Below are 26,944 nucleotides of genomic sequence, written 5' to 3'. Positions count from 1 at the left end.
TGCCTAAATGTGTTAATGACTGATGAATTAAAAGTTGGCTACTTACTGAACACAGACGGAGAGAGTTCATTTGTGCTTTTTGAGAAAACTAAAACACTATTTGAATCTGAAGATGATGCGAGTTTAATCAATGTTTAATGTAAACAGAACAGACTTGTTATAGCAACCAAAAACACACAGGAAACAACGCTAAGAAAACTTGCAACACAACGCCCTTACTTGTATTTTGTAGCTGTATGAGTCAAAACTATAAGGCACAGCCAGTATATCAGTGCAGCCGTCAGAATAACCCTAAAACCACTGAAGTTTTATTTGTACGTAGACTGGCCCCCACTGGGACAGTCAACGTGGATACACTTTAAGACATCACTTGTGGTGGCCATGTATGGCCTGTAATCAGCTATGTGTGGCCTTTTCGGTTCTTTTGTTTTCCATGGTCAAGCAGTTTCACATGTGTATGGAAATGAGTTACCGTATGTATAGTGAACGTGTGTTGGCATTAACGTTGTCTTAGTAAGAAATGGAGCTAATTTGCGGCCCCCCTCTGTATGTCTGACTGTAAATATTAAATATTTGTAAATATGTGTGAATACCTGGGTGTGCACTCTACGCTCGCTATGACAACACGGGGGTCTATTTAAGTCTTCTATATTCAGAGTTCATAGATTATTTGGGGCCGATGAAGTGAAGTCTAACATTAGCTTCCGGTGGCTGTTAGCTCTCACCCTTGACTTCCAAAACACGATTTCCCTGAAAGGTGGAAAGAAAGGGAGTAAATTTATTTAAATACTGGACAAAATCAATTTATATTCAAATAAATAATTCCAATTATTAGATTTACAACATACAATCATGTAAATACTGTACAAGGTTGTATCTGCATTTTAGCTATTAACATATCAATGCATCAATCCTCATAACATGGTAATATTTAAGCTCTTAATTCTGCATTAAGAGTACCCTTTACATTTGGTACTGCATGTGGAATATGAGGTAATACTTTTCAGCATTTACTTACAGTAAATAATGTTGTTGAAGGCATGACCTTTACTTGTAACAGTATTTTTACAAAGTGGTGGTAATATATAAGTGATATGAGTATTTAAGGCATCGCCTCAAGTTCCCTGTTCCATGTTAGGCAACGGAAACTGTTGTGAAATGTGATGTATGCTTGTCATGAAAACAGCCTATATTAGTTTGGCAAATGTGTGTCATGGAAAATAATGCTGAATACGTAACAGATAATCCGAAAACTATCACTGGATAACCTCAAACACCTGCTTTCTGAGTGGTTCAGAGACGTTCATCAATGACTAACTGCTGTAAACATTTTAGTGTACCTGTAAACTGTGTAGAAGACTATGTACTCTGTGTGTTGTGATTTAACTATTTGACATTGAGATGAGCACAGAGTTATCCCCTGCTTTTCAGATGTTTTCTGTCATTCACCCATGTGCAAAACATTTAATTTCAAAAGTGAGAAAGTCACACATCTCCTCTGCTACAGTATTCTGACAGTGAGACCACGCTAGGATATAGTATCACAATGTTTTTGCTTTTAGGGCATAAAGGCTGCAAGTACTAATTAAACTGCCAATTACTTTATGTTGTCAATAAACTACAATAAAATGGTAGAAATAATGTCTCTTATAATTTCCGACAAACAAAAGTATAATCTTGGACATCTTGTTTTGTCCTACTAAATTACCAAAAGCTTTTCAGTTAATACAAATGTGTAAACATTAGACTAATAGAATAGAATATTAGACATGCTGCTTGTCATTGTTGTTAATGTTTGACTGTCAAAAGAATTGCACATTAACTTTTTGTCAGTTGTTTAACTGACTAATTATGGCAGCACTCTGTAGGCCAGCTAAACATTGAACATATTACACAAACACATTTAAGGCCCTTTTATAGTATAATAAAGGTTTTAGGTATAATAAACCAAGTCACATGTATTCAAATGACAAAAAGCTTTCATTTCAGTATTTCAGTTTTAGAGATACGTTTTACAAGAATTATGCTCCTGAACATAACTTGACTTAATGTGGAGAGGTGCTGTCAAAACCTCCTGTAAAAAAACAAAAAACAAAACAAACAAAAAATACTCTCTTTTAAATGGTTTTTTTTTTTTTTTTTCAGCAAGGCTTCTTCAGTCAGGGAATTTAAATAATTTCTCCTTGCTTAGCCAGTTTTCCAGCCTTTTCATTATTTTGTGTTTTTACAAAAAAGCTTTTCAGAGTGTAGCAGAATCATGCAGAGGGAGCGTTGAGCAGAGCAGAGAGGATTGATTTATACTGATTGCTTTTAGTTGCATATTTTGGCCTTTAGCATATTTAGTGTCTAAAGAACTTTACAATCTATCCTAGGGGCTCGAGGCCCAGTGCTCTTTCCTCCATTTTAACAACCGTAGAATAACCTAGGATATTGCCTGTATCATAGACCCCAAACCACCACAGTAGAGAACCCGAAGCCAAGAATAGTACTTCTCTTACAGGCTGTGCTGCTGTTTGGGTGTGGGCAGAACACTAAACAGCAAAAAATACAGTACAGCCTTTGATGTGCACTTACATAATCTGTGGTGATGGGTTGGACTTTAACGCGCGCACACACACACACCCTGGCCAACTCGAGTTCTCCCTCTTATTGGTGTATTGCTCTCTGCTTGCTGCTGATTGGCTCTTACAGCTGCAGAATAACAGTCCTGACCTCAGGTTCTTCATCAGCAGGGCAAAGTCTCTCTGAATCCAGTCCCTTTACTCCTGATCACAACATCTAATCTTTTTTATTAGTTCTCAAGATTATTGACTTTATTTTCCAATGTTACAATACAGCTTTACAATTGTTTTCAGTAACTGATTCAAATTTTTCTGCCCTCATCAAGTGTTGATGTTGCTATACCTCATATAGAAACATAATATAGTGGGGACAGAATACTTGAGGCATGCAGATTTAATTTGACTTAACCTCCTCCAAACTCTTTGGGTACCATGTGAAATCTTATTCCAAAACTTAGAATTTGTTTTTTTCACATGGTGGTTAGTTTGTCTTTTAGCACAGTCCAAGCATGGTATCTAGAAGTAAGTGATGCATGCTTCCTGTGTGCAGACTATTCTTGACTGTGGAGATGTGGATATTTGCCTCTAAGAACTTCATCAGGTTTTGTTTTGGATTCTTAAATAGCTCTTGAGCAAATTTACGAGCCCCACTTTCAGGTATTTTTCTTGGTCTTAGTGGAAGACTTGGTGTGTTCATGCCAAGAAGTGGAAGACTTGGTGGAAGACTTATGTGTTCGTGTTTCTTCCATTTCTTTCCATTTCCATTATTTAGTTGTTTTGTATGATATGATTCTTCCACATTCATTAGGAAAGTTTTATAAATAGTATTTCATAGCGTTGATCATAAAAAAGGGTTGTTTTGGAAACTTTGTATTTTACAAAGCAGTGTTACAGTATTATCACAGCTTTTTATCTCTTAACCCCGATCTGAGTTTCATTATTCTCTTAATGACAATTGATATTTTGAGAATGAGAATTGACTTGCAGATAATGAAAAGAAATAACCCTTTTCTTGTTCATACTATATCAAAACCACAAACCTAGATCTTATTGTCCAGGGAAAGCTAATCTCTACCAACATGGATGTGTCTCAGTGGAACAGCTCAGGCTGATAATCAGTTTAGATCATAACGACCTCTGTGATTCAGGGGATTCCTTTTATGATTTAGAGAGAAGCTGTCATCTAATTTGGCCAATTACTATCTGCAATATTAATTAGTAAAAATCTAATGGAGTCCTGAACTGATCTTTCTGCTGATGATTTAGTTTGACTGCTGTGTCTTTCCTGTCTGGATATAAAAATGTGTTTTCCTGTGTTTGTTTTTTTCCCCTCTGCAGTGTGACACCAGAGGAACATGAGGAACAAGCACAACCAGGTCAGTTAACATCAGTGTTTGTCTCCTCTGCCTGCCTCGTGTGAGAACTACACTACCCACAATTCCTGTGAATTGACGACCCGGTCTGAGGTTTACATAGGTTTAATATAGACACTCAGACGGGCAGTAACTGCAGGAACATCACCAACACAGTTGTGAAGAGGACCAATATGGCCAACAACACGGCGGACCACCCTCCGGGGAATTCGGTTGCTGAGGGCAACCATGAAGGGGACTTTGGTATGACCGTGATGGATCTGAGGAACCTGATGGAGCTGCGAAGTGCAGAAGCTGTCAATAAGATACGAGACACGTATGGAGATGTGCAGGGCATCTGCCGTCGACTGAAAACCTCACCTATAGAAGGTAAGACGTGTCCAGCACAGCAAACAAGACACAAAACAAACACAACCTAAGCATTGTGCCTTGTTTATCCCTCATCCTTTACTCACTGTGGTGGGACTAACATTGTAATGCCTTAGCTACAAGGAGTTTGAAACGCAGCCCATATACATTTACATTTTAATTTAGTTTGAATATTATAACTCACACAGTATGATCAAAGCTTTGTCAGACTCCCATTTAAAGTAAAGATTTACATAGTGCAAGATGACTGAATCATTTTGCCTAGTGATGACCTCTCTGTCTATGAGAGATATTGTTATGTAAAATAAACACTATATATTCAGTGGGGAGGATTTGCCAGTCAGGCAAAGGCAACTGGTTAACATGCTCATACGCAGCAGTAACATTACACAGAGCAAATTGTGAGAAGTAAATACAATCCACTGTGGAAAGGGAATTAATTTGACTCCTAAGGGCCACGTTTTGTTTTTCAATTTGTAACGAACAGTTTAGGTGGACATAACATGACATTGCTCTGTTAACGATGTCTCCTTTCAATCCTTCATTTTACTACTTGCCCTGTCTGCAAGGCTTTGTTATGCACGCGCACTCTTTTAGAAACCTTGTTATAGCAGTTAAGATGCCATTATTCTAGAGAAAGCTCAGTGTAACCTTTTTAAGTGTACGTAATTGTAAACACTGATGGACCTTAACTGTCTGGCAAGGTCGTGAGCTTTTGGGCTTAATGAATACAAGCAATTTGCTATCGGGGGACTGAATCTAGAAAGGACCTGAATGTCATGGCTATAGAGGGGGACCACAGAAGTTTAATGAACATCTTGTTTCACATCTGGGACACTCCCACTTTGGGTACTAAATCTTAAATGCTACTCGTGACGTCAGCAGACACTAGGAAAGCTGCTCCAAAGAGCGTAAACTATGACAAAAAGCAAGCTTTCTATTTCTGTGTCTGGGTGCAGATAAGCTGCTGTTGTTCAGGTTTTGGTGTGTGTCATCTGCTCTGCATTGCACTGTATTGTAAGCAATGATTAATGTCGTATTTCACTCTATTTAACATGAATGCTGTTTATTAGAAAAATCTATTAGTGAAATCTTAAAAAGTTAACCGTAATCCTCTCACCATCAAAGAGGTTGTCTACTGGAGTAGACTTTCAAAATTGTGAATTGGGTTTAGTTTAAACACAAACAGACCAATAGGTTAAAATGTGACTTCACACAAAAAGGAAAACATTTCTGCTTCACACACTTCTTATTTTGTGTTGAAATATGATCGGTTTGGATTTCAGTAAGAGCTTCATGTGAGTCCAGAAAATGGCTGACAAAGCTGCTGTTTGTCATTTCTCTCTCCCTGCTGCATCCTTTGATCCCTCTGCGTGTGTGCGTGCGCGTGTGTGTGCACGTGTTTCCAGCCGTCGTTCCATTCCAGGATTGAAATTAGTTCCAGCCCGTTCCCCTAATGGCTCCATAGATCATTGCTCTTTTCCATTTAGTAATCAGGGGACAGCTGTAGTTGTGTCCTCCACACAAGAAATTACTCACTTTAATGAAGAAAGTGTAATTATATTTTCACTTCAGAGAGGGAGGGAGAGAAAAAAACGGGAAAACTATGCGCAAGATTTAGGGCAACCACAATAATTGACTACTACAGTGAACTATGGTGAACTAATGTGACTTCATTATTAATGTAACAGTTTTTTATCAGGTATGACAATAAATAAGTATCCACTGTATAAATATTCATTTGAATCACTTATGTTGTCAATTATGTCACTTATGTTAAATAAAGTCAAGAGACAGATTTTGAAAGTTTGTCAGAAATGAAGCTGCAGAAGCAGAGAGTTTTATGCTGCATTTATGTAATGTTGATATAAAGACAGGAAAAATAGCTTTTATTACTCTAAGGTGGGTTAGTCCTAGCACTAGTCACACCAGAAAAAGAGCCCACATTAGCTGCTTGTGTTGTTACATATGCAGTTTTAAGTGAATTAATTGATTAGATGATGGTAATAGGACTAATTGGCCACTTTATTTGTTTTAGTGATTAAAAAAAAACAACAACATTACCTCACCACAACTCTGTTTCCTGTAGGTTTAAGCATCTTATAAGTCCAAGAGACTCAAAGCCAGTCCATTCTACTCCGTCCAACCCTCCCATCTCCCTGCTCTGCTATGCTCTTTTCCTGTTTGCGCTTTGCTCTGTCACCCTCTTTAAAGCCCTTCAGGTATTAGTCATTATCAAATTGCATCAACAAAAGAAGTTGCAAGACAGACTTCTTTGAAACTGTTGGTTAGAACAGGCCTTGCTGAAACCGTAACGTCAGATATCACTGCATTGACGCCTGTGCTGTTCACAGGAGGTGTCGACAGCACCCCTCCATAAGAAGATATGTTTTGAAACCTCTTTCTTCAAAAACAATGTACCCGTTCACTTTTTCTACTAAAAATCTGAAAGTGGTGCAGAAAATGCCTTCACTACCAATCTATACAACTAAAAAGGAAAGTGTTTCAAAATTCAGATTTGGTGCTGTTGGTATTTGCATGGTAAAGATACGGTGCAGATAAGAGTGTGTAACTGACACAACGGAAACCTGCATGGAACCTGAGTTTCACGCCGAGGTTGTCGGATTTTCACCTTAACCTAAATTTCCACAACAATTTGACTTGTTTTTATTTATGTAAACAGTGCTGAAGTGAAACTGAGCATGAATGTTGTTTCTCATGTCCTCAATCGCAACAGAAAACCTCAAGTTCCATCTGCAGTCCAGCTGAAAGGTAGCTAACGTGATTAGTTCAGTTACAGAGGCATAATCTTTGCAGTTGGAGCGTCTACACTGTTATTTATAACGGTGTTTCTGTATCAGACTTGCTGTTCGAGCTGTGATAATGAGGTGTTTCGTCTTCAGCTGCTTTTACTTTCAGTAAAATCAGCTCCAAATCAAATGCAGACAATGACGCCTGTAATTCTCAAGAGGCCTAGTCCACACACACACAGAGTTCACTTGCAGCTGTGTATCCCACTGCTTAATGTGCACTGATGAACCAGTCTGTTGGCTCTCTGGAGGTCAATGACCATCCTCCTCATCATTTTTACAAAACCTGAGTGTATTTTATGTTGCACGAGACGCATAACCAGGTGTCAACTTTATTTAAACAGGGTTTGGGCTAAATATAGGTTCAAAAACATGCCTGAAAATAAATCACTATTTTAAGAAAATGTTAATGAAGAGCAGCACATTCCTGCAACACAAGAGATGATGTCTGTTTTTTTTTTGTTTGTTTGTTTGTTTTTTTTCCTCTGTAGCATCGATTTTATATTCCACGTAAAGGAGATGGTCTCTTCAGAAACAAATCCAGATTCTCGAGATGACAAATGAAAATGGATTTAGACCATTGCTGACAGTGTCATCACATGATAAGATGCTCAGCTTTATGCAGAATTAAACCACGTTAAACATGGGAAGAGATAAAACTGATTAAACAAAGAGATAAAATGTTTGTGTTTAGGACACAGCTGCTGGAACCGTTTTCATTAGTTAGTAATGAACTTGCCCAAAGAGGCAAGTGCCTGCAATGAAAGACCAGATGAAAAAGAAATTAAGATTATGTGCTTAAAACAGCAGATCCTCACAGTGAAGAAGCTGAAAGCACATACACTGACCATAGTGTCAGGCAGGGGCGGGACTTTATTTGGGAGAGGTTTATATTAGAAACAGGACTTTACTAGTTTATCTCATCAGTGTAAACATCATGCATCTTCCATGTTTCACTGTGGTTTCACAAAAATCATTGTAATGTTTATTTCACAGCATAAATTCCATCAATGCCGTCCCACCAGCTGTTCCTTCTGCCTTCCTCTTGCAAATGCTGCTAAACTTCTATGAATGAAACTCAACACTTCCTACAGATTTTTTAAATTCTGGCCTTCACTTGTAGGCAGACTTTGAACATAAACAAATTCAAGTGTACATTAAGAAAGACTGGCATTGTTTGTGTGAAAATATAATTTCTACTGATAGTACTGGGTGTAGCAGCTGAGTAGTGAGTAGAACATGACTGTTCCAATGATGAATTGCTGCTATTAGTGACCTTGTTTGTAGTGGGCACACCCCTAGCTGTTATTTGAACCTTGGCCATTATTTTCAATACTGGCTTTGTATGAGAATGAACACGAATTCTTTGTCGAGAAATGAAGTACGTGTTTCAGGAATCTGCTAATGAACATGACGCAGCAGTTTAAAGAAAGTCACTGGACACTTAAGGGATGATTAATGGCAAGACACTGCATCCGTTTTACCTTGGCGTACACAACAAACTGAAATTGGTGGTTCAGATCTTTGTTGTTGGATCTTCTCAAAGGCTATGGTGAGATGAATGAACAACGCTGTGTCACCCAAGTCCTATTCACTGTAAGTAATTCATACGCACACACTCATTGCTATAAAACATTCCACTTTCTTGGCCAGCACAACAAAATAGCTCTAACCCTGACCCTGACCTACAGTACATCTAATTCTAACCTGATCCTTAAAGCCAAGTCATGACCCTCCAAAAATATCTCACAGGCAGTGTAAGAAAGTGAGGACTGTCCTCACTTTACCAAAATATCCCAACTCCTATGGCATAAAAGTCAAACTTGTCCTCAGACTGGTCCTCACACTGCTGGCCATACAATTAAACACACACACACAGAGCCTCAGGTCATCCATGTCTCTGCCAGTTGAAGCAGAATGCTCCTTTGAGCAATCACCAAGAGGGAGAAAGACAACAAGACATGCAGCCCTCTTCATGTTTTCTTTTTTCTTTCTATCAGGTTTTTCATCCTGCCACTTCTCTTGTAAAAAAAAATAAAAAATAAAAAAACGTTACCAGTTGTTTACAATGCCTCTCTAGACTTCAGAAAAGTCTGAGCTGAAAACATTTCATCTGAAATATACTGTGTTGTTTTAGCATGGAAATGGTTTCTCTTTGATAAAGCATAAGCCTCAGGACTTATGAAGCTCATTGCATTGCATCATTCTGCAGCAAAGGATCTAAGTGTCTGTACAGTATTAAAAGGAGATTTATCTCCTTTGGACCCCTTCTGATAAATCAGATTTTCATCAACCAAGATGCTTCGGTCTGTCCTCGTAACAAAAGGAAGAATAAAATTATTTCACTTTTTATTATAAGAAACGGAGGAAATAAGGTTTCGTGTTTGCCTTAAAGGAGACAATGTCCTGAATCCGTTAAAGGGTTTCAGCACACATCCAGAGGATGGCTGATGCACTCACTGTGTAGACTTGGAATTAGAAATTCGTGTACATTTATTTTCTTCTATCGGCTGCAGATCTGATTTAGTCCGGTTACTGCATGTCATGAATTTGAGTTATTCAAGTCAGAGAGCTGAGTCTCCAATTGTCTGCAAAATAAACATCCAGTGATCTCTAAATATAACCTAGATGGTAATTTGAATGACGTAGCATCTTTTTGTTTCTCTAGCACCATGTGTGTGCAGGTATACCCAAAATTCTTTGACATAGATTGAAAACTATTCAGTTACTACACAATTTAAAAAAAGATGTTTGTTAAAATATTCCTGTGACATGAAAAGAGGGGATGGTAGATACATGTTTCTAGTGCCTATGTCTTGATACACCTAGACTTAACAAAGTGTGATTTTTTTTTTTTTTTTTTTTTTTTTTTTTTTTTTTTTTTTTTTAATAGTCTGAACAGCTGTTGTTAAAAGTTATTAAACAATATATGATATTGACATGTGGTAGAGTTCGGAGCAGTTTTCAAAGGAACAGTTACTGGAATAATTAGTTGGATGTTTACTGCTGCACACATTATAGATTGTTACAGTAGAAGTGTAATAATAACCGAGATGAATGCCTGGTTAGTTTAGTGTTTTCATAGAAGGGGTGGACCAGCAGCGAGGATGGCTTCTAGAGGTGTTACCTTGGTAACTGGCCACATGGTCACATGTCAGACATGCAGTTTATAAAGAGAGTTCCGTCCTTACACTTTATCTATGTTTGCATTTACAATTACCGACCTGATTATGTCTTGTGATATGTCTTTTACAAATTAAATTCATATTTATTTATTATTGTTGTGAATGCAGTTGAGTTCTCTAACATTCAGATCTTTTTTTGTCCTACACCCTAACTGTTGTGAGTGAGATACAGCTGAGGCTGAAGCATGATGTTAGTATCACTTATTCTGAATTTGTCGGCGAAAGAAGAGGACGCTGGAGGTTGATGATAGAAAAGATGGTGGTGGAGACGGAGACGGTGGATGAATCACACAGCTAATATAGAAAGCTGTGCTCTGTGTTTGTAGTAGGCATCAGAATGTATGAGCAATAAGACTGGACATTAAATACCCGCTGTTGTAGTTTAAAATGTCAGAGGGAGAATAAATGAAAGTGAAAACTGTGTGTGCATGTGGAGGAAAAAGCTGCATGATGGCTGATAAAGCTCTGAATTGGAAGAGACCTCTGTTTGGACCAATAAAGTCCATTTCTACTAGCAGCTGAAATTCATAAACAACTGTGACAGTCTAGTGTGCGGCAAACTGCTCTGCTGTTACTGTTGTCATCTCAGAGCTTTAATCTGCATCTCCACAGGGACGTTCACCAACATGACGAGTCGATGCCAAGCACCAGATGAAACCAGTCTTCACAAACACAGCATTAAACCAGGAAAAAAAAAAACGATCTCCTATCGATCAAACAGGCTGTAAAGGTGCTCTGTGATTCTATTTTTCTTTATTTTAGTTTGACAGGAGCACGCTGTGATGAAACATGGCCGATGATGACTTTGACAACCGGTGTATTTTTAACATGTTTGCGTGCCAGCATATCCTAAAGCTGCCTCTGCCTCACTTCTAAACCAGAGATAATCAGGCATGTTGAAGTTTTTTTTTTTTATTGTTTTAGATAACCTCATTTCTGAAATTAATTTACCGTCCGTTTTCCCTGCTCCATCCTAAAATCGCCTCACCTCATCTTACTATATTTTATCTCACTTCATGTCATTTACTGCCTTCTCCAACCTCATCTCATCTAATCTCAATTACTCCTTTTAGTCTCACATTATTTCATAGCACCACCCCTCATCACTTCATGTCATGTCTCCCCCTTTTTATTTCATCTTACCTCATGTGACCTTGTCTATTGTCAAAATTGAGGAAATTTAATAAAAACCCAACATTCATCTTATAAAAAGTAGTTCAGAAGTTTCTAACATGTGAACGATCACATCATTTATATCTAAATTGCATGTAAATCATGCTTTTCCCAATTTAAATCTTAAAGTTTGGGGGGGGGCTCGTGTTTTGGCACAGCATCAGTATTTCACATTCTGGTTGGATTGTGACTCTAATTCTGCAGCTTTAACTGCCTATGGGGCTCGTGTTAAACAGCTGCAAAGTTCCAGACGACCTCCTACGTAGAAAAAAAGGTGCAAAACAAAATCTCAAAATTGTGTCTCTGTGTTCTGTCGACTCTGTCACAAGACTTTCTCACTGCTTTTCAGTGGCTTCAAGTGACTTTCTCTGGATCCTCCCAAGCCATTCCCAAAAATCCTACACACCTACATCTATTCATGTTTTAGTCCCTAAACACACCTTCGTTTTCAGACAGCATGCTCAGAAAATAGTTCCTCAATGGCTCAGGTTAGCTGTGAAGGTTTTTCAATGCTCTGTTGGCCCAGTTGCAAGGTACCAGAAGGTTGGAGTCATGGGAAGGTGCTATATAATGTACCGATTCATATAGAAGTCAAGAAATGCTGCATAAAGTCCTATTATAGGATTAAGTAGTTGTAAAAAAATCCACAACCATTTTAGACTCATAATAAAAACATAACCTTAAAATTATGCAGAACATAGCATCTTTGCTTTGCTTTACTGACCCCTGCTCCTCCATGGTAACCATCATCTTTCCTTATTTTAATGAGGCAACTTTCAGACTCTTGAAAATTGTAATATATTTTTAATAACAACATAAGTATACACTTTAATAAATAGGGTTAAATAGTTGTGCATGTACACACTGCTTTTGTTTTTTTTTAATTGACTAAACAAAATGAAAAAGTAAAGTACAACAAGCTAAATAGCTCTTCCTACTGTTTGGAGGATGTAATCATATTGGTGCATATTTGCAATATTTGCATATTTTTCCTTGAAGGCATAACCTTACATGCGGTGCAAATAGAGGTGTCCGTCCGAGAGCAGACGGAAAGTAGGAACTGCCCTTTCTGGTATTGGGTAGTTTTTTCAAATTTGTGCATGCAAAGAAAAGGGAGATAAATGGAGAGGTGTCATGAGTAGGTGGAGAAAGAGGGGAACTCCTCATTCAGTCTGTCTGGAGAGAATCACTGAGGTAGAATAAGAGGCCATTATTAATACATATGAGGACAGAAACATGTCTGAGCTCATGTTCGTGCTGACCTGCAGAGTCTTCCTTCCTAAGAGATCCTGGCAGTGCAGTCTGTTGACATTCAGATCACGTTCCCCTGCACATCTCCCAACTCCACCAAGAATCCACAGCAGCCATGTTGCTGCCCACACAGCCATGCTGAGGAAGTCACAGATGTTTGAGCTTTACTTTAATAGGAAAAAAAAATAATTTGAAAGTAAACATTATATTAAAAAAGCAGAGTGTCAGAACTCATTCAGTGCCATCCCTGTGAACCACAATAAAGAATTTAGTAAAGTTTAGGTTAACAAGGTCCTTCTGGCTGATGAGCTCAGCTCAGAAAATCCTTTGGATAAAAGAGAGTGAATATGAGCTCATCATTCTTCATAGTTAATAAATTAATAAACTGCAAATTGTGTTTAATTTTCACCCAGTTATGAAAGGAAGGAAGGAGCTCTAAAGATAAATTCCTCCAGCTCTGCTCCCTTGTAAGAATCTGTGTTGAAAGAAATCGAGTTGTTTTCATAGTATTTATGATTGATCAGTAAGATATGAGCCGCTGCTGGCGACAGCCACAGCTCTGAAATCAATAACTCACAAATATTGTTTGGTCTTTGTTATACAGAGTATTGTAAAAAATTTTGCTTCGAGACTTTGCAAAAAAAAAACATTTCACTCACACTCACACACACACACACACACACACACACACACACACACACACACACACACACACACACACACACACACACACACACACACACACACACACACACACACACACACACACATTTTATTCTCTTTACGTTCTGCAGTACATTTACATTGTATTTAAACCTTCGTACTTAAGTTTTTTGTTTTGTATTACAGTTGGTTATCTGAGTTTAGAATCACAATCAGTAAACATTTTTCTTAGATTTAATCTGGCTATTTTCTATTCTTGATTTCAAAATTGCAGTTTCCGAGGGATCTGGTCTGGCCTGATCAGATGGTATTGTGTTGACGTGGAGCAGTTTGGCTGTAGTGGGGCAACAGATTGTTTGTACATCGGGGGGGTTGAGGTTACTTCAAGCTGCCATCACTGACACAGACACAAACACCTGAAAGCCAAGACTGACATACGAGACCTCAAGATAACCATTAATGATCACAGGATGATTAACAGAGGAAATAAAATTATTATTTTTTACCTTTCTTCAATATTTACCCTTTTGTTAACTTGTCAAAGCTCTAAAAGCTTTTAAAACAAATATTTGTCAACAGTCAGCACACAAATGGAACCTGGAGAGGTATTTAGAGATGCACTAAATATACAGAACTCAGTTAAACTGATAAAACGACACAACTTTTTATAGCTGTTTATACTTCACTGGTCATTAGGATTATTTTTCTAGTATGTATGACTGCATCTGAGAAAGCAGGGGATCATAACTTAAAAAAAAAAATACATCCATTTTGGGTGTGGCAAATCTGTTATGGTGATTCACTGATATAAACCCTGTACATGGAAAGACTGCAGTCTTTCACTGCAACAAAAGTAGGTCATGTTGCAAAATTACTGTTCATGGAAATCTGCGAAAATCTTTTCATAACTATAGTGCATCTTCTGCCCTTAGGCACAAAGATATGTGTCAGGCTACACAGAATTCAGTAAAAATTAGAGCGATGACAGTTCTTTATGAACACAATCAAACAACATGATTACAAAGCAGAAAAACAATGAGTTTTCAATAACATGAGTTACACCAGAAATTGATAAATAAGTGCCAGTGTGCTTCATGCCAAGAATCTGTGGTCAAAATTACTGTATGGGTAATTATGTAGTAAACATATATGCTTTGGTCCGTAAGAGGGCAAAAAGAAAGAGCAGCAATGTGAGGTAATTCTAATAGTAATTCAACTCTTGCATATTGGCAGTGTCAGAAATCACTCATTCATTGCATTTGTTCAGTTCAGTGAACAGTGCTCTTTTAAAGCAATCAAGTTAAGGGCTGGGTGATAGGAAAATGGACTCAGTCCATACTCATAATTTACAGGATAAATTTTAAGTTCTTTCTTTAATCAAGGAGTTTGTGCTGTTGTTGGGATCCGCCATGATGACCCTCTTACATTGGGGCGGTGGTGTGACACATTTGATGTATTTACATCCTTTGCCTGTTCAGGTTTCTGATGCATTTTGCACATCCCAGATGTTTTAAATCAGATCTAATTTGTTGCCACACTATTTCACAAATGGCTCCTCCTAAGTCACTTCCAAAGTGTGAACTTTCCAACACACTTGTTCTGTAGTTGACTCGTGTTCATGTTACCAGCATATTTAAAAACATGATCATGCAACTTTATACAGTAGTTAAAATCTCAATGTCCAATTTTTATCATGGGGAAAATTTATTGACTATATTTAAAATATACAAAATGGTGCAATACTGTAAGCACATCATGTTGTATCTCTTTTTTTTTTTTTTTTGTTTAGTTTAAAATCAACGTTGTGTGTGTAGTGCAGTGTATCTGTGCAGTGTATATTGTTGCTTGTTTTAATCGTTAGCCTTCCTCCAATGGAAAAAATGTTGCCTAATTATGGGCCTTTTCTCTTAGCATCCTTCCACCCGCATGACACTCATTTGTCATGTCTTATGTTTGAATATTATTTCAAACAACACCGTGACTCTAGCCAAATCAGGGTGGTGTCAGCTGCGCAGTATTATTCAGAAGGCCTGGATTTTTACTTCTCAGTGTCAAAGAGTATTAAGTGTGACTCAAGTGCGACTTATTTATTTATTTGGCTGTGTTGCAATGATTCACTCTTATTTATATATTTATTTTTGGCTTGCATTTAGAAAGGTTTTCTGTCTTCACGTGAATATTGATATCTTGTGTTTGTGTGTGCAGGTCTGTCTGGGAACCCTGTCGATCTTGAGAAACGTCATGCAGCATTTGGAAAGAATTTCATACCCCCCAAGAAGCCCAAGACATTTCTGCAGCTGGTTTGGGAGGCTCTGCAGGATGTCACGCTCATCATCCTGGAAATCGCTGCCATCATCTCACTGGGCCTTTCCTTCTACCATCCACCAGGCGGTGACAGTGAAGGTCAGTACAGTCGTAGTCTGAAATCTGGCAAGTAGAAAGAATAATGAATTGAGTTTTAGTAACATGGGATGTTTTTGCATTGTGCCATTTTCCCAGTATTTCAAACCTCTAAATATTTAAGTTGATTTCTTATGTATTTGTATTTACTTAATTGTTTTCATTTATTTAATTTAATATCTTAATTATTATTTTGTTTTCATGTGTCTATTTATCAGCAACATTAATATTTTTAAAAATAATATATTTATCTCACAGGCAAACAGAAAGAATAGTGTTTATTCAATACACAGAATGAGGGGAAAAAAGTATATATACATATTATTTTGACAAAGGTGACATATTTATCTAAAATTATTAAATCTGAGCAAATGTACTCTTCCAGCATGTGGCCAAGCTTCAGCCGGAGTAGAGGATGAGGGAGAGTCCCAGGCTGGCTGGATTGAAGGAGCCGCCATCCTGTTTTCTGTCATCATTGTGGTTTTGGTAACAGCCTTCAATGATTGGTCTAAGGAGAAGCAATTCCGCGGGCTGCAGAGTCGCATCGAGCAGGAACAAAAGTTTACCGTCATCCGCAAAGGCCAGGTCATCCAGATTCCTGTGGCTGAAATTGTGACAGGGGACATTGCTCAGATCAAATACGGTACGAGACCACAGATGAAAGAAATCAAATCTGTAATAACTGCTTCGTAGATAAACCTAAAAGGAATGGGATGGTCTTTTCTGTATACATGCAAACAAACAGACATATACTCTATTGACCTTTTTTTTTTTTGCCTAAATATAGATATAACTTATATTTGCTTTATTGCTACACATATATGAATAACTGAACATTTTGGACATGTGTTGAGATGTGACTCCTGCTCAAAGTTTAAGGAGGACAAAAACTGCTAAAAGGGTTACACAAAAGCAATTTCCAGAAATGAATTGAATGCAGTGCCTGTGTAAGAATGTTTTACATTTTACAGGGCAGACTGGTACAGTATAGGACCTGCTAACTTCTGGATTTTGTACTTGCAGGAGACCTGCTGCCTGCTGATGGAATCCTTATCCAAGGCAATGACCTGAAGATTGATGAGAGCTCTCTGACTGGAGAATCTGACCAGGTGCGCAAGTCTTTAGAGAAGGATCCCATGCTGCTGTCCGGTAAGTTCCTGCTCATTCAAATGAGAAACACATACAATGTTCCTTAAAAATTCATAATTCTGGTTTGAATTGATTCTGCTCATATATACATTACTCGTAACTTTTCCAGATCATGTCATTTTCTTTAACGTAGTTCTGCATGCAAAGTCTTATCTCATACAATTTAGTGTTAAACCTGGGGCTACCTTCTGCTTACCAACCTGTAAAAGTAGAAAATAAATGTACAATCTGTCAAAGCAGAGCATACATATAAAACTTCAATTCAGTCGCGCAACTGGAGAAAAGAATAGACGGACCAAACCATGAATAATTTGATAAGGATTTATCAAAATAACAGATTTTAGTTTTGACTGATAGCTTAATCCAGAACTGGTAATTCTTCCACAGGGACTCACGTGATGGAGGGATCAGGCAGGATGGTGGTGTCTGCCGTTGGCCTCAACTCCCAAACTGGGATCATCTTTACTCTGCTGGGTGCTGGCGAGAATGATGAAGAGAAGAAGGTCAAGAAAAGTAAGACTTGCGACAAATCCTGTAGTGCAGGACTGGGGGGCGGGAAGTATGATTGCCAAAGAAAAAAAACAACACATATACATATATTGAGAGTAAAGTTTGGCTAGAAACATGGCTATTATTGTGTCAGCTTCTGCATATTTCTACTCTACTATTTGAACAGTGGAGATTGGAAATATTTGCACTTCATGGCGTTGATTTAAAGTTTCTGCTGTTATACTAGCCAAATCTGTCAGCAGGACGAGTTCATGTAGTTTGGGTTGGTAACAACAGAGCTGTTTGAAGGGTCTAACTGGAGTTTTTTTTTTTCTTAACATTATTTACCTTAATCTGAACACAAATGCGAATAAATGAGACCACAGATGAGTTGACCTGTTTTCTAAATCCCACTCCAAACAGTCATTGTCCATTTGCAGCTTAGCATCAATTACTACGCTTGGCAGGCCTGTCAATGTTTGTCACATTTTTTGCCATTTATCTGGCATAGCGTTGGTTAAGATTATATATTAACTATCTCTGAAAGAAATAGATCTGATCTTTTTTTTTTTTATTATTATACTGAACTACTGCACTGACAAAAAGAAAAAAAAGTTACTCCTTGATTCCTATGACTTGTGCATTAATTGTTTTGACAACTAGTAAGGATGCTAACTTTATCTGGGACCTCTTAGCTTGAGCTTCAGACTGTTGTGCAGGATTACATGATGCAGAAAATCACTGTATGAATCATTCAATAGATTTTTATTCAGGACCCTTCCGTGCGGCTAAAATTAGTTTTAAACATTAAACATATCATCTGCACACAAATGTCAAAACATCAGTGACACAGGGTAGAAATACTCTAAGCAAATGTTTAACAATTAAATATATAATTCAACTAACATTTATAAAACGTTAAGTACAAAGGTGTGCAAAAGTGCATGTAGATATGTACATAAGTGGGAAAAGTGAAAATACTCACTCAAAACTGTATTATTGAATTCTAGTTATTGATGCATTGAGGTTTAAAATGTAGCTAATGTTGCAGCTGATTTCTATACTGTAAGATTTTTAGTCCTTAACAGTGTTGGGCTTGTTACTCAAAAATGTAATATATTAGTCATTACGCTGTCAAAATTTAATATTATTACTGTGGTTATTACGCCCTCTCGAAAGTAACTTGTCGCATTACTTGTTATATTCCTCACCCGAAGGGTTAGGGTCTGAAAGACGGAGAGTCAGTAGTGGAAATGGGTTCTTTGTTACTTGTTGTAGCCTGCTGTCGATGATTAGAATGCAGTTTTAGTTGTTTATGAGGGCTTAAAGCTGTCCTCTGCAAAGGCTCATTGTTGGGGTGTATCTCCACAAGCATCACATTGTTTTGCTGTTTTTTTTTCCCGAAAGGTTTGCGGTCATGTTTTTACCGCAGTGGAAAGAATATTACCATTACTTGCACTGAATTTACATGTTACCATAATGTTCTTATCACCTTTCGTCCCAACAAAATCAAAGCAATGGGAATATTTCCTGCTGCAGAATGTAGCTGCTTAGGGTGTCGGGTGCAAGTTCTGTGGTGACAGCAAAAGTAACTTTGTAACAAGTTGTTTTTGGAAGGGAGTAACTGCAAAATTGTTAAGAAAATGTATTTGGACCCCTTTACGCTACTGGGAAACGCTAGTATAAATTATAATTTCATCCGTTACTAGTAATAAATTATGGCCAACGCTGCTCCTTAACATTGCATAATTATTTTTTTTTATTATTGTTTATAACGTGGTGCCATCTGTAACAGTGGTCATCAGGGAAGCTAATAGTATACATTTGACATTAATTTTATTTTTTAAAATCCCCAGTACTGACTAATCATCTCATAACCCTATTAAATTACCAACAATAGGTTTCTAACATTACCGGGGGCTGTTGCCTTGGTCATCACACAACCGTTGCTCTAATCGATCCTCACATGTGCTTTTTAAATAATTTAGATATAATGTCCGTATAGAACTCTAATGAGCAGTGCCCCTGTATGAGTCAGCACCTGCAAAGCACCTTGTAGTTTAAGCTGCCAAAAAGGAATAATGGAGTAGAAAGTCCAATATTTCCCACTGAAATGCAGTGGAGCAGAATGAACAAACATCATGGTCTCATTTATTTGTGCCACTTGATGCCGACTATATTCAGCTAAAAAAAATTGTAATGCTTCTTTCCCTGCTTGAAAACAGTTGAGTTTTGAAGTGGAACCCTTCAAAAGCCAAAGTCCAGATGATCCTGTTACTATCGCAGAGCAGTTTGATGTAAACCAACAGGCTTCTGCAGTCTTTATTGCTTATGATTTGCTTGTGAACATGCTAACCCCCTTTTACTCATGTCTTTTTTCTTTAGTTTTTTTGTGTCTGATCATTTGTTTTATTGGCTAAAGTTTGAGTTTGTCAGGCATTCATTGTGAACTGGCCGAATGTACCTGCTCAGCGGAGAGAGACGCTAATGTTTCACATTTTTGGCCTCCAGTCACTTAGTTCAAAAACCAAAATGGTAATGAATTCCAAATGAGGAGAACCACAAGGTTTTTCAGAAGTGAGCTTTAATGATTTATACCCTTTTGAGACACCTCAGTGTACCTTCACCAGGCACTAATCATAGCTGGAATCTAAACTTAATCCTAGACATAATCCTAAAAAGAAACAAACATGAACACTTAAAGCTGCCTTCAGAAGAATTTAAGACCAGACAAAATGTCTTTGCTTTTGAATATTGTCCACACCCACCAAGTCTTTAATCGACCATCACAAAGGTAGCAGTACAAAAACACATGGGTCTATTGTGTTCTGTTAACAGCAGATTTTACTTTCACACATGGCTGCATCAATCTGCCTCAATATATACACACACAAATACACACACACACACACACACACACACACACACACACACACACACACACACACACACACACTTATGCATTCTTGTCAAGTCACACCCATTGATTATCTTACATTACAGGCCTAAGAGTCCTCACATAGTGAGGCAAACACAAACACATACACGCAGCAGTTCACTGGCCGTCATCAATCATAAACCACCAGTGGAATAATAAAGAGAGAGAGAGTGTGTGTGTGTGTGTGTGTGTTTTTGGGGTGTGACGACCTTGCCAAACCTCCTTTGTCTTAAGACAACAGGAAGTTAATGTCCCTGCGGAGGAAAACGCAGCCGACTTGCACCTGTCACACACTGTCAGATGTCTGATCAGCACACGTTGTTACGTGTTAAGATCCTCTTTTACATAAGCACACAGCCCTAAACAAGAGTACAGATGTGTGAAGGAAAGATAAACAGCTGAATCAGTAACTCCAACCACCTCAACCCGTCATTTGTAGTTTTTTCCTATAGATTTTGCGGTAATGTTTAAGCTGGAATAACATTTTTAAAGCACTGTCTTTCTCATATAACCATCCAGTTCAGAGCCACTGTAACTCACATTTAATAAAGTTACAAATGTTTGATTCCCTGCCTTTTGTTAAGGACTAAACTGTATAGAGATGACAAGCTCACACTAGTCACTCACAATAATAGGGCTAATATACAAAAAAAAAGTTTGCCAAGTGTTAGCATGGTAACATTGGCTGAATACCTGCTATGTCTAGCTGAGGATGATACAAATGTTCTAATATCTGCTGCTATTTAGTAATTAAAAATTGGACAAATAATATTTTTGGTCTACTGATGGTGTGAGATGTATTTTGGCAGTATTGTTAAAGTACCCCTGGGTGCCATAAATATCTCTACCCCTTTTCAGGCCAGTCAAGTTGGCAGTTGTTGAGACATGTCGGTTTTAACCACGGTCCTAGCCCAACCAGCATTCCCCCCTCTAGTGGCTCTAGAGGGGGGAATTGTTTTTGTTGTAATTGTTAAAGAATGTTTTTAACAATTACAGCAATCTTAAATATGTAAAAATAAATGAAGCTCCAGTGTGTATTGCATTGAGTAATAAATGATGAAGATTGTAAAGATTTTTATACACATAATATAAACCAGTACAGATATACAACATGAAAACTCTAAAAGAAGTCATTATACACAACAACCATTATGCACAACAAAGCAAAATCAAATACAAAACTTGGCTATGAAATACATGTTAAGTATAATGTTTAGTGCAGGTAATGCAAACATTTACAAATGTTGGTGTGTGTGACATCGGGCGACTGTGGCAGGAAGGGAGAGCGGTTGTCCACCAATCTCACAGTTGTTGGTTCAATCCCCGGCTCCTCCGGTCACATGTCGAAGTGTCCTTGAGCAAGACACTGAACCCCAACTTAATTGCTCCTGGTGAGTGTTGGCCAGTGTTGGCTCCCCCATTGTTGTATGAGTGTTTGTGATTGTGAGTGTGAATGGGTGAATAAGAAGCAGTGTAAAGCGCTTTGAGTCCCAATAGGTAGAAAAGCGCTATATAAGTGCAAACCATTTACCATTTACATCACTATAAAAATTGTGTATTTGTTTAACACATTATTGCTTAAAGTTGCATTGAAAATTTTAATTATGAGTTATGATTACTAATAAATTGATCAGCTCTGCTGTAAAACATTGTGGCCCATGGTTCTCCGCTGCAGGAAGTTGTGTCTCTCCCCTCTGATTGGTCCATTCCTGCCCACAACACACACACGACACACACACACCTGTGGGTTTTTATCAGTTTGAACTTTGTGTTCTCCTTCAGTTTGATTTGATCTTATTTTTCCTTTGAGCCATCTTATCAGCATTCCGCCCTCTCTCTCTGTCCGAACAGGTAAAAAACAAGGACCCCCCGAAAATCGCAACAAAGGTAACCCCTCCATTCATCCATCTGTCCCTCTCTGTCCCTCCGTCCTCTCTGTTACTCACCCCCTCCTTACCCTCCACCCAGCAACAGGAGGGGAGTGTCCAGTCCATCTTTCTATCTCTATTTCTCTCTCTCACTGCTGTAAAAAGGGGGACGTTCTCTCGCCTTGCTTTACCTGTCAAAGGGTGCAACTCTCAACCTTCAGGTCTTTGACAGCCAATCACAGCATCCACGATCGTTACAGTAGCTGTCACAAGGCTATTGTAGAGTTGTATTTTTGGCTTCGCTCTGATGGCATGATAGAACATTTTTAGCACATAAAAACGGTTGTTGCCGGCAAATAAACATCATTTGAGAAAACTTTATTATATATTGTGCTTGATGTTTTTGCATGTTTGCTATTATCCACACTGATGCACAATAACCTCTTACTCTAATTTACTCATGTGCTCATTGCGCTTTTACTCATGTCTAACTAACCTAAGTAGCTAACGTGATCATTTCCAGCTATCCAGCAGAGACATTAAAATCATTAAATCACGTAAACAAACATAAACCTAAAAAATGATTTGTTGCACTACTTCCAGTTTTAAAAGCATGTTATTGATGTTATATGTCTTATGTGCCCATACATCATTTCAGTTTTTGTCTTTTATCTTCCAGTAGCTAATGCTCGCTAAGATAAAAAGAGTTAAAAGGTTTAGATTTTTATATCTAGATCTTTATATGGCCTATAGTACCTTTGTTACGATTGAGAACACATGTATTAAGATAAGAGCTCCTAGGGTCTCAGTTATGTTTGCCATTTTCTAGCCTAAACCTAGTTCATTTAAATTACTGGGTGTTGCCATAACAGGTCTGAGTATCATTAATAAAATATTAAGACCTGTGATTCACAGAATTTGTTTTCATTACTTTGCCAGATACCAGACCGTCTTTGTTGGTCTGGTGTCTGGCACAGCTTATCCCCCAACAATGTAAAATAAAATGCAGTAAAGTCTAACCCAAGTCATTTCTAAGAATCTCTACCTGTACAAATCTCTGCCTATTGTAAAAGATCTTTATGGGCCAACAAGGCTGCTCCTGAACTGAATGTATTTTGTCCATCTCAGCCACTTAGTGTAGCTTTGATTTGAGATGCTAATGCTGGCATAATCAAATATTTGCAAAACTTCTTTTACATTTTTATAAGTAGATAGCTAAGTACAGTACATACAGCCGTTACTTAAGTGTAATGTGCATACTTGATGAAATATTAGTCGAAAAAGCTTAAGGGGGACGTCCTTAGTTTAGTTTTATTTGGGGGGAAAATGGCTTGTCAATAAACAGTCTCTTTTAAGCCTTTCTGATTCTGATTAAGATGATCATTTAATTTATAGTTAATTTCTGAGTTAATGAGAAACTCTTTGATAAAGTTGTTTTTTAAGAGGACAACAATGGTTCTAGCTTTTCATATTTACAGATATGTTTGATCCTCTGTGATGGTAACTGAAATCTGGATAAATTAAAATAAGTTGATCTTTGGGAAACTGTGACTTGCCATTTGCCTTTATTTGCTGAAATGTTGTTAGTCTAATAGTGTAATCTAAAAGCTAAATTTTTATTTTTATTTTTTTTTGATTAAAAACAATTCTGTTCTGTGCAGTTGTCAAGACAAATACAAATCCTATCAATGGTAGTCACAAACATGCTGCAATACTATACTAGTCTGACCCCCAAGGTGTCATTGTTGTGTGATGCTATTCTTATAACAAGCGCTCCTTCAGTGCCTTTAAATATTTAATATTTTACAGTTTCTCTGTTTGAATGTGTGTTGATAATGCCATCGCTGTAACCTCTAAAATCGACCAGCAAACTATCCTCCATGTCTTGTGTTATCCAGCACATGTCCGACTTCCTGCGCAAGCTGTCTCAACACACACAAAAACACATTCATGCACACACATACAGAGCTCCCTTCCACCCGACCTCCCATGGTTTGAGCGTCTGCTGCAGAATGCTTCTTAAAGTACACACACACACACACACACACACACACACACACACACACACACACACACACACACACTGTGCTCTTGGGGGATCATCAGTCTTTTGCACACAGAAATTTTTCATAAATGGAGCTGCAGTTACGTGACTTACACTAAAAACACATTAGGAACAAAACCTGCTGAAAGACCTTTATTAAGCTTAAGCGTTCTGGCTCTGTAGAGAAGACACACAAGCTTTGCATAGTTTTGCAGATACAGAAATTTTATCATCTTTTAGCTCATGTTTTTTTGGTTTTGCATAACTGTATGATAGTGTGCTGCACTTGAAAACTTAGCAGGGCTATGTATTAGGCAGCATAAGGAGTAATTCTCCCCATTGCCCATGCGTTATTACAGTTGTTGCTAAATATATATATATATGTATGAATTCCTTTATTGTACATGTACTTTAAAGGCTTTTTCTCTGCTCTTTTTCAATAACTGTGACCACCAATAACACTAATTGAAGTAGTTATTGTTTGGTAAAGCCCAAGATGTTACTATGAACCAGATTTATTCTGTTTACTAGAAGAAAAAAGCAGCAAAGACTCACAAATGTACATTTGCAGCTAGGTAATGTTTGGTGTTTTTCCATCATACAAGACTTAATTAATGCTGATATGAAATTCTAGTGACAAAATACACAAGAAAGCCATAGAGTAGTCGGTGTGCTCCACAGTACACATTATAATAGAGTGCATGGGTCCTAAAACACAGAAATCACATTTTTGCACTTCTGCTTTCCACATCCTGAATTATATGGGTTTTCTTTCCAATAGGTTTTTGGTTAAATGCCTGAAATAAGGTGTTTGGTAACATAAAGTCAAGAGATTTTTACATTTTATTTCTTAACATGAAATCTAATAGTAAATACATACAAAATCTTTTGTAAATGCACTAAGTCAAATCTAAGTAATGTGAGTGTAGTGTAATGTATTTATAGTGTAAAAATAGCTTTTTACTTGCAAGCCCAAAAAGTCTACGACACTCTATAAACCAAAATTACCCAAAAAAGGTAGGTGGAAGCCCAAACATTTACAATTAATTGATAAAAAAATTATTGAATGACCAGTTAAAATCTGTGAAAGAAATTTGATTGATGCTAGTAGAACAGCTATGGAAAAAAGTGAAATAGGAGCAAGTGGAAATAATGATCTCAGTACTAAAGGGAGAATTTGTTTTATTGCAGATTTTACTGATGGAGTGGAGCTGTAAACATGTGGAGCAGACAACAGGAATAACTAGTAATAAAGTTAATTCCAACAGTTTATCAAATTCTATTTGCTTCTACTATTTTTTTATACACTAAATGTTACTTTAACATCAATGAAACTAAACCCTTCCTGCAGATGTGTCACTATATATAAAGCGCTGATCTGTTATTTAAATTTGAGCTGAGGCCTCGTCGTGGTTGACTATTTAAAGGACAATTAAAAACAATCAATTTTCCCATCAGGCGGTTCACTACATTTATTATATTTTAAACAGACTGATCCAAACAGTGCTGTGATGTCTTTTGGCTGTTTCCAGACTGTCAGTGTATGTGGGAGTTGCACCCTTGAATTATTAGTGGGCTGTGGGCTGTCGTATGTTCTGTTTGTGTACCTTCAGTTCCTTTTTCTTTTTGCCTTAGACTCCTCTCATTTCTCTGACTGTTGCCTCCTTGCAGGGTGTTGCTCAGGACTCCATGTTGTCTTGTAATCACTGTTTGACTCTCTTCCTCTGCTCTGTTGTTTTTCTGTCTTGCTGAAGTCTCCTGCAGCCACCACAGCTCTGCAGCCTCCTCTACCTCCTCCTGTCTCTCTCTGTTGTGGTTCTGCATCACTTTGGTGTTCCTTTTTTTTTTTTTTTTTTCTAGTGATCCTTTTGAGTTTGTCTTCTGTTCATTGACTTGCTTTTCTTTTGATTGTCAGACACACCCTCCCCTCTGCCCGCTATGCGTTCTCCCATGGTTCAGTGCTGCGCCTGTATACAGTTTTGTGGTTGGTCAGTGGGTCTCAGTCCTGTTCATGTGAAGTTGTGTCAATTAGTTCTCTCTTGTGGCTTGGACCATGTGCATAAACCTCTGCAGCTCCTGGTCTGACACTGACTCATCCCAACATTCAAAATGTTTGAAGGTCATTTCTAGGTCGTGCTGTGTTAAAATTGGTTCACTTTTAGCAAAATTCAGTGTGGGGAGCTTCTCATTATGAACCAGATGAACCATATAGTTGTTGAAAAAGTGTCGAAAAAAACATCACTACACGTTTCACACGATACATTTTGTGCTAGCATCCCCACATTAATGTTGTACACAAAGAATGTTGTTGGGATTCTTTGTGTCCATAAGCACCTTGGCCAACACCCCTTAAAACCCCAATACATTATTTTATTTATTTTCTGTCCTTTCGTCTTATCCTGTGAGTTCAGGGTCGCCACAGTGTCTGCATGTTGATTTGGCACGATTTTTACACCGCAACCATCCCCAATATCTACCGGGCTTAGGACCGGCACTGTGTGGCTGGGGATGGGCTGTTGGGGGTTCAGTGTCTTGCCCAGGGACACTTCAACATGTGGTCGGGAAGAGCGGGGCGCGAACCCCTGACCTTATGGTCGATAGGTGGCCACTCTACCAACTCAGCCCTACTAGAGAAATGGTAGAAATACATAATCTCAATACTCAAGCAATA

The 26,944-nt window shown here is 37.9% G+C and overlaps 1 protein-coding gene across 6 annotated transcripts in view; it reads left to right on the top strand.

Annotated features, from left to right (window-relative positions):
- LOC137126954 (plasma membrane calcium-transporting ATPase 1-like) overlaps nt 1-26,944 on the top strand; it is a 90,466-nt gene that overhangs the window by 30,976 nt on the left and 32,546 nt on the right. For 4 of the 6 annotated variants that reach the window (XM_067503172.1, XM_067503168.1, XM_067503166.1 and 1 more), the window contains exons 2-7: nt 3,900-4,303; nt 15,591-15,788; nt 16,171-16,428; nt 16,809-16,934; nt 17,322-17,447; nt 22,213-22,248. In XM_067503172.1, the coding sequence (XP_067359273.1) occupies nt 4,108-4,303; nt 15,591-15,788; nt 16,171-16,428; nt 16,809-16,934; nt 17,322-17,447; nt 22,213-22,248 (940 nt within the window). In that variant the 5' untranslated portion in view covers nt 3,900-4,107. The remainder of the gene's footprint in view (nt 1-3,899; nt 4,304-15,590; nt 15,789-16,170; nt 16,429-16,808; nt 16,935-17,321; nt 17,448-22,212; nt 22,249-26,944) is intronic. The other 2 variants (XM_067503170.1, XM_067503169.1) reach the window with 1 other exon arrangement.

This window comes from Channa argus, chromosome 5 (assembly GCF_033026475.1).
Source record: "Channa argus isolate prfri chromosome 5, Channa argus male v1.0, whole genome shotgun sequence".
Taxonomy (NCBI): domain Eukaryota; kingdom Metazoa; phylum Chordata; class Actinopteri; order Anabantiformes; family Channidae; genus Channa; species Channa argus.
The sequence above is the reverse complement of the archived record's forward strand: the minus strand, read 5'-3'. Positions and strand labels throughout refer to the sequence as shown.